The 8,984-nt window shown below is 40.9% G+C and overlaps 1 protein-coding gene across 1 annotated transcript; it reads right to left on the bottom strand.

The window, feature by feature from the left end:
- Positions 1–4,558: 4,558 nt before the first annotated feature.
- Positions 4,559–8,888, bottom strand: RPS3A (ribosomal protein S3A). Its single transcript, XM_079153891.1, has 6 exons — positions 8,740–8,888; positions 7,877–7,980; positions 7,332–7,519; positions 5,642–5,850; positions 4,916–5,025; positions 4,559–4,739 (listed from the first exon to the last, which is right to left on the bottom strand). Exons 1-6 carry the CDS (start codon positions 8,799–8,801, stop codon positions 4,618–4,620), a joined length of 795 nt encoding a protein of 264 aa, XP_079010017.1. The 5' UTR covers positions 8,802–8,888; the 3' UTR covers positions 4,559–4,617.
- Positions 8,889–8,984: the final 96 nt, after the last annotated feature.

Here is an 8,984-nt window from a genome sequence, read left to right as displayed (position 1 = left end):
GTGATGGATAGAGGCTGAGGCAGGAGGATTGCAAATTCGAGGCCAGCTTCAGCAATTAAACAAAACCAAAATCTTAAAAAGGGCTGGGGAATCCTAAGAGTACCATGCCAGTCTGTATTTAGAGGTATATCATATCAGAGTTTAATTACTGGCTTACATCGTACCTTTCTAATAATGTCCAGCCTGAAGGCATCAAGAGAAAAACCAGTTCATTCTGGTCCTCATCCCCAGAGACCACGTCTTAGACCCAACTTCTATTCACTCTACAAAGTCATTTGGGACTCAACTCTACAAACTAAACCAGCCATTAGTAGGAAATATTAGGGCATTTACTTCTTTACTATGAAGCAATAGGAATATTCATTCTTTTATTTAAGTAGTATTGAATTCCTAGGCACAGAATAGCCATGAAATAGCTCCCCAAGACGGTGACCATGGCCCCTGCTTGGGCTCTGCCGGTCCATGTGGAGAGCACCCCTGTGGCCCTGGGTGCCATGACTAAGGCTCCTATCAGTATCTGTGTGGAGTCCACGGCATCCTAGCCCCAGCAGTCCCCCGTGGGGACCCTGGTGACCAAAGTGGCTCCTGTCGGTACTGTTCCTGAACTCAGAGGCCCTAGGCTGCCTGCTCCTCAGCTCGTCACTGTGAAAGCCCCCAGCACCACTACAATCCAGTTGCCTGCCAATCTGCAGCTTCCTCCAGCTGGGAATTGAACCCATGGCCTTGTTTTTGCAAGGCAAGCACTTTACCAACTGAGCTATCTCCCCAGCCCTCCAGGAACAGTTCTGATCAAAAGTAACAGCGGTCAGTTGATGTTGGTGTCTCCTCAGCAGGCCATAGATCCCAAGTAACGCAACTACAAGGCCAGCAGTACCAGCAAATGCTCAAACGCTTCCAATCTGTACAATGCCGAATTCTAGCTCTCAATTAATCAAAGTGGCGGTGGCACCGGTTAAAAAGTTGGCTCAGATAGAAACTACTGTGACAACCACTGGTTCAAACCCTTCCTCAGTACAATCTGTGGCTGTGCCAACCAATGTTGTCAGTTACCCCTGTAAAACCGTCAAATACTATATCTACCTTAAAGCCTTCAAGTTTGGGATCATCATCTACCCCCCAAATGAATCTAATCTCAAAGCAGAGAACTCAGCAGCTGCTCAGACTGATCTTTCTCCGACAATGCTAGAAAACGTGAAGAAATGTAAAAACTTCCTGGCAGCGTTAATGAAATAGCCCCCAAAAGCACCATCTTCATGTATACTTTGTTAACTAAAGTTAACTGTGGAAAAAAAAAAAAAAAAAAAAAAAACACTAACGACAGGAGGGTAGGGTGATTAGTTTTGGTACTGGGTCACTCTACCACTAAGCTGTACTATACCCCAGCCTTTTTTTCCTTTTCTTTTTGATCATTTTTTAGTTGTAGATGGACACAATACCTTTCTTTTATTTATGTGCTGCTGAGGACCCAACCCAGTGGCCCCTGGCCTTTACAAAAAAGTTCCATTTTGAGATCATTTTAACTTACTGAGGCTGGCCTTGAACTTTATTTTTTTGTGTTTGGTGCTGGGGATTGAACCCAGGGTCTTGTGCATACAAGGCAAGCACTCTACCAACTGAGCTATATCCCCAGTCCCTGGCCTTGAACTTTTGATCCTCCTGCCTCAGCTCCCTGTACTGAGGTTACAGACATGTGCCACTCTGCCCAGCAGAGTCCTTGGGTTTGGGGCATCTTAAATATGCTCCATTTTCTGTAACAAAGCACTACTGATGAAAAGCATGCCTATAACTTTCTTTCTTACGAGACTTTCTGGTTTGGGCTAACCCTAACCCTAACACCCACCCTGCCCCAACTTTTGTTTCTTTCAAAACCAGTACTTTTATCAGATCATGTCCTGGCAGCGGTGGTTCTGGCTGAGCAGTCTTAGGTATGCCCTGTGGTGTACTTTGAGCGGAAGGGCCCTGACTTAGGATGCTCGTTTCTTTTGACTTTTACAATGGTGTAAAAGCATATGCATTCAGTAGAAGCCATGCTTTGATAAAAAATTTTTAAGTTACAATTTGTAGCTTTCATTGTGTCCTTGCTTTAGTTTTCTAGTTTATAGGTGTGCACTACCAAGCTTGGCAGGGTACACTTTTTAATAGGATGAACCTACACATCTTCAGTGTCTACTGAGGAGATATTAGAAGAGACTTAAGGAGTAAATTCATGTACAGGAAGAATATTCCAAGCAAAGGGAAATAAGCATAAAAACACAAGCATGAACCATGATCATTAGGGAACGCTGAGGACAGTTGAGCCAGGAAAGTAATGGGAATAGCAAAAAGACCACAAAGATCACACGATGACATGAACTAACCATCTGAAACAGACTTCCACAAAAGGTAAAAGACCAGGCAGTAAATAATAACCCAAATGGTAATGGTGGTTTTGAATGAGCTGTGAATGGGCAAGGATAATAGAATTTCATTCTAACCAACTGGAAGAGTAAAACCGAGATCAAGCACAAAACTTTAGGGCTGAGTACAGTGGCACACACCTATAATGATAGCTACTTCAAAGGCTGAGGCAAGATTTCAAATTCAAGGCCAATCTGGATAATTTAGCAAGACCCTGCCTCAAAAAAAAAAAAAGGGCTGGGGATGGGCTTAGTGGTAGAGCACTTGCCTAGCAAGTGTGAAGCCCTATTCAAACCTCAGAATAAAAAGGAAACATTAAATACCTATTTAACAGCCAGAGGCACAGTATCAAGTAGACAGATCGATCTTGTAAAGATGTACAGAGATACAAAGACCTGCTTACTTAAAACCAAGAAAAAGTAGTAGTAGTAGAGGTAAAAAGCTCAACTTATTTAATAGTCCTGATAATTTTTTGGGGGGGGTGGGAGGTACAGGTATTGGTACTGATTGAACCTGAAGGGCGCTCTACCACTGAGCCGCCTCCCCAGTTGTTTTTGAGATAGATTCTCAGTTGCTTTGGGCCTCACTAAATTGCTGAAGTTGATCTCAAACTTGTGATATTCCTGCCTCAGCCTCTGGAGTAGCTGGGATTACGGGTGTGTGCCACTACACCTAAAATTCCTGAGCCACTAGGATTACAGGCGTGCACTAGTGTGCCCAGCTCTGACACTGGTTTTCTTGGGAGTGGTATAGGGGTACACAATTGTGGCAGATTCAAAAGTAAAAAGTGGGCTGGGGGAGGTGTGTGTGGTTCTAATGGCAAAGTGCTTACATAGCAAGCAGGAATCTGGGTTCAATGCACAGTACTAAAATAAAATAAAACGTAGAACATTTGAGATTTGCTATAGGGTCCTCTGGAAGGGCACAGAAATCAAAGATTTCAGTCAGGCAAGGTGGCACATGCTTCTAAGCCCTGCTACTTAGGAGGCTAAGGCAGGAGAATGAAGTTCAGGAAGAGACTCAGCAACTTATTTTGAGACTAGCTCGAAAAAGAAAAAAAAAAAAGGCTGGGAACGTAGCTCAACGAACCCAAAGGTAGAGTGCTCCTGGGTTCAATCCATACACACGCACACCAAAGAATGGAGTTGTTTTGCCTGTGGGCTGATGAAAGGAATAGATTAAAAGGAATAAGGTGTCAACTGCTGGACCCAAGAGTTTAATGAAGTACAATATGGGATCTAATGCTTGATGAAAAGATTGTCTTAGCACAATCCATCCAACAGCAAATCCAGTGGCAAAAGACACTGATGGCAGAGCAGAAGCAATGAAAATCTGTGATTTCTTTCTCCTCTATTTAAGTCTTCTCAGTGATTATAGGAAACAAAGTTAACAGCTAGGAAAAAAAGGAAACTAAAGGCCTGAGAAATAAATAAAAGAGGGAGGGAATAGAGAAAACACAGGGCAGTATGAATGTCCATTTGTTAACAGACCAGTAACCAGTGTTCTCTAGTGAAATTCAGATTCCCAGTACAGGTGGCTAACTCTTAAATTCATTTTGCTATTTGTTGGCTTTATGCAGCGTTTAAAAAAAAAAAAAAAAAAAAAAAATCAGTTTTGACTTAACTGGTCTTGAATTTCCAGGCTCATGGGATCCTCCCACTTCAGCCTCCCAAGCAGTGCTACCCTGCCCAGTAATTTTCAGTATTTAGTCCAGCACCAAGTATCTCTGTACCACTAGCACTGATAACTTATTATAAATGCCAAATTTCAGGCTTCATCATAAAACTACTAAATCTGAAACCTGAGGGAAGGGCCCAACAACAAATTTTTAACAAGCCTTCCAGATGGTTTAGACATTTAAAAGACAAACCAACCAAAGGCAAGATGCTCAGTCTGATTGACATGTGATTCTTCTGCCATGCAAGAAGTCCCCAGATGGCAAATGCCTGTGCCCCAAACTAGCTACATCAACATCTATTTATTTAAAAAAAAAAAAAAAAGAAGAAAGAAAAAACCACCTTTATGGCATATGATAAGTGAAATAACATTTTCCTATCATTTCAACCACTTCATGGATAAAAATCCATTAAAAAGTTCACCAGATCACTACCAACTCAAGAGTATCTGATTCAATAAGCTGCCAGATTATTTTAAAAGAAAATTCAGAAGCAAACCATCACAAATAGGACTCTTTATTTGTCACTATTAAAAATCTGAATTTTAAACAGATTCCTGAACTGGTGGTTCATACCCATCAGCCCGTTCAACTTTAGCACCTGTCTCGTCCCCAGTAGTTTTTCCAGAACTACTACCTTCACCATGAAGCTCCATGAGTTTTCCCACTAAAAAGAAGAAAAAAAATTATTAGTGTATATCAATCATATCTTGAAATAATGATTTGTTCAATATACTACAAAGTATATAACAAAAGAAAAAGTGTCATATTTGGCCTCAAGAAAAAGAAAATCATCTAGTCCCACCATTTTTTCCCCCACAAATATTGGGATTTCTCACTTACATTCAAACTTGGGCTTCTTCAGCATTTTTACTTTTCTAACAAAGACATCGTGAAGAGGATAAATTGATTGACAAGCTTTCTCTATGTCTTTCCCAATGCTGTCTGGAATCCTGCAAATCACAAATGATGGTAAAATTAAATACAAAAAGTTTTGGTTCTCACACACAGGCAATGCCCTTTCCTTTAAGTTGAAAGAAGCCTTATTCTAAGTCTAAAATACAACAGCTCATTTATCCCAACGATATGCTCATTAAAAGACTATTATCACCGCTTTACAGATAAGGATAGACTATCTGAAAAAAGTTAGTATCTAAGTCTTCTGAATCCAAGCCTTAATGTTTTCCTATTGGTAGTCTTAGGCACCAGTATGCTGCATGGGAACATCAGAAAAATGCCGAGTTATCACTGGACATCATCTGGGACCGAAACATTTTTTTCATCATATATTCCCATGTATTACTAAATGTGGAAAGTTGGGTCTGTTCAGTGTATTTTCTAATTAAGGCAAAACATCTCTTTCTGCTGTTAGCTTCATCCAAAAAAGATAAAAACCAAAAAACTATCACACTGACCAAGCACTCTAACACTTTCATTTAAGGGACATAGCCAGGATTCACAGAGAAAATTTAAATAGGGGTCTGGTTCCTCCTCGGAGCCCGTGTATCATATGCTTTCCCTCATCTAAGGCAGGGTTATGTTGTAAGAGAAAGAAAAGAAAACACGTACAGTTTATTGACTACTTCTTTCAAGTCATTTGTCTGCACCTCCCGGGTCATGATTTCCATCATCTTCTTTCGGATTTGGCGGACCTGTTGGTGCTGAGCATAAGAGGTCTTCCGTATCTGATTGTTGCGTTTTTTAGTAAAACCAACACAAAACAGACGCAGCAAATAACCATCTGTAGTCTTGACATCAACGTGAGCTTCAATCATCGTCTAGAGAGAAAAACATACTGTCAGATGTAACATGTTTTAATGTGATTAATTTATCCCTCAATTTTTTTTTTTTTTTTTTTTTTTTTTTTAAATAAAAAAGCTGGGTGGGCTGCAGTGGCATACTACTATAATCTCAGCAACTTGGGTGGCGGAGGCAGGTGAATCACAAGTTGGAAGCCAGCCTGGGCAACTCTGTGAGATACTATCTCAAAAAAAAAAAATCAAACAAATAAAAACAAAACCAAACCAAGGCTTGGGATATAGTTCAGTGGGTTCAATCCCTAGTAGTCAAAAAAATAAGACACACAATTGTTCCCTTATCATACCCCTGGTTAACCTTTATTGAATTTTAGTTTACTTGCATTAAGTCCCAAGTTTAATCTCCAGTATTGTAAAAACACAGACAAAACTGGTATGTCAGATCCTCATTATGTAGTAACGTATGATCTCACCTTCCAAAAAATTGTGTTCTGAACAAGTACTGTAAAAGCACTAAATGCACTTGTTAAAAACTCTTTTATGTTCCAAACAAAAGCTTTGCAGAGGACATTTCATTTCACAGCTTATATATAATTAAAGTCCATAATTAATGGTCATATCACTGTCTTAATTTTTTTTAAAAAAAGGCTACCTTAGGTGGTCACAAAAAATTGATTTGCCTTCTTTCCATTTTGTCAATAACATATCTTAATTATAAAAATGAACATATCCAATTCCCAGCACCACAAAAGAAAACAAACATACCAACACAATCACAGCCAAACATTTCCAGAAATGCAACCATAAAACCTTTAGGGGAATGTCAGAAATAAATGTAACGGTATAATCAATGTGTGTCATTTGGGACCGAAACATTTTGTCATCATTCACTCCCATATACAGAATACTCCAAAATTAAATGGTTAGCCAGACACATCTGAATAAATATATTTCCTGAAATGATACTGTCAGCTGAGTATTTTGTGTTTAAGCACTGTGCTACATGGATTGTTTACTTCACCCCAATTCAATGAAAGAATACACTTCTCTCCACTTTACAGGTAAAGAAACAAAGCTCAGCAAGCATAATTTACTTTCCAAGAACATACTGAGACATGGAGTCATGATTTCAACACCACATTAGACTCTGTCACTATTATATTTCCCTACAAGAGGCAATCAAAGGACAGTCTAAGCCACCCTTTCACTATAAATTCACTAGATTTTGAGGTCCCAAGATATTCTAAAGACAGGCAAAACTGCAAGCTTCCCCTGGTGGTTCCAAAAACTCTAAATGAAAACCCAGTATTAAATCTTGGACTCAATGTGCATCCTAAGCTCAGGAGTACCAACCAGAGTTAGCAATGTAATAAAATCAAGAACACAATCAAAAAACTCAAATGAAATTTAAGTCTTCATTACATATGCTCCCTTCCTGTCATCACACAGTTGACACCCATGGTTATGTACCCTATTAGCTCCAATAGAATTTTGGGTCTCACCTGCCATTTTTTGACCATGGAACACATTTTGTCACGGGTAAGATCCATGCCATGGAAGTTGGTCAGGCAGTTTTTTCCCTGAACATCCTCAGTAATTAGTTTGAATTTCCTAAATGCAACTTCATCATTCTGTAGATCAGCAAGACTCACTTCAAACACACGACCCTTGAGGCCATCAGAGGCAATTTCTACAAAATAAGAATTAAATGTCTGATTAACATTAGGAACCACACAAGCACAGACAAGTCTCCAAAGTCATGCATATAAGCTGAGATTGAAAATTAAGTTAACATTAAATAAAGACCTTAATCTTTGTTACTTCAATGACTTAATGACAATGCCCCTTAGAAGTTCAAAACCACCCATCCATTGTTAGTAAACTCTAAAAATACCACCAAAACAACCACCAGAGGTGCCAAACTTAAAACCAAGACCTGACATATCCTTAAAAAAGTCTTCCATCACAGGACAAAATGTAGTTCAATATGTCTACAATACATATAACTCAATTTAAGGAAAAGGCAAACCATGCATAAAATACTCACTGGTTCCTTGGGTCCTTGTGACTAATGTTTTTCCAATATTTCTTATATTGAACATAGCCGGTGCTTTCACATCATACCAATCTTTCTTAGAAAATGGATCAACCCTAGATTAAATATTTTTTTAAAAAAAGCAAGCTTGAGTGTCATTGCAAATCTTGTAATCACTGCGATTTTTTACACCTTTCCTATTTAACAATAACGTTAACTTCATTTCCCAGAAGATTTTAAAAAGTTAACCTACTGTCTAATACTTCAACAAATAAATTCCCACAGTGAAATGAGGAACACACGCGTGAAGCTTGATCTTCTGTGTCTCACTGTACAACCCAGACACTCAGGTTATGCCCACTCTCCTCCATCGGTCCTCCCATCACATGGGCAAATTTTTCTCCCAAAACCTGCATGTCTCGCGAACTTCACAGGTTCGTGAAGGCACGAACTAGTAACAAAGACCCTTGAGGGTCTCATGGGAGCCTGTTAGAACCTCCCACGGGGCCCAAGCAGTGGAGAGGTGCGGGTCCCCGAATGGACAAGTGAGTAACTTCCTGGACGATAGCTACTGGAGTTGCACCAAAAATCGACGTGCATAAGCTAAACACACAGAACAGAACACGCCGAGTCACGGCAACCACTCGGCTCACACGCCGCGCGCACATAAGGCTCCTAAAGTCTGGGGAAAGGCTGCCGGCCCTCTGCAACGCAACACCCAGATCCGCCAGGCCGCGGTCCACCGTGAACCAACCCGTCACGGCCAGCGCAATCCAACCGGTATCCTCGCCATCCAGCCCACGCCGCGATCTAGAGCCCACCCGCCGATTCCAGCATGACTCCAAGAGCGGGTTCTCACGATAGTCGCCACTTACACTTTCTTCTTGGCTCCCTTCTTGCCGCCTTTCGTAAGGCGTTTGTTCTTGCCTACCGCCATGGTGCCGCTCAGAGAGCCAAAAGGGCGGAAGCGTAACTCGCGCGAGAACTTAGGCGTACGGGGGCGGGCCGCGCCGTCTACGTGACCTCTGATCTTTCGCCCTTCCGGCGTCAAGAATAACGCGACGGCAAACAGAGTTACTCCTCCGACTGTAGTTGCAAGCGCGCCCTCGTGTGTGAGGAG

The sequence above is a fragment of the Sciurus vulgaris genome, assembly GCF_902686455.1.
Source record: "Sciurus vulgaris genome assembly, chromosome: 9".
Lineage (NCBI taxonomy): Eukaryota > Metazoa > Chordata > Mammalia > Rodentia > Sciuridae > Sciurus > Sciurus vulgaris.
The sequence above is the reverse complement of the archived record's forward strand: the minus strand, read 5'-3'. Positions and strand labels throughout refer to the sequence as shown.

Coding starts and splice junctions, on each gene's coding strand:
- RPS3A (XM_079153891.1), bottom strand. CDS start 8,801: ATGGCGGTAGGCAAGAACAAACGCCTTACGAAAGGCGGCAAGAAGGGA. Junction 5,851..7,331: donor CCATGGTCAAAAAATGGCAG/GTGAGACCCAAA, acceptor TTTTCTCTCTAG/ACGATGATTGAAGCTCACGT. Junction 4,740..4,915: donor GAAGAAGCCCAAGTTTGAAT/GTAAGTGAGAAA, acceptor TCTTCTTTTTAG/TGGGAAAACTCATGGAGCTT.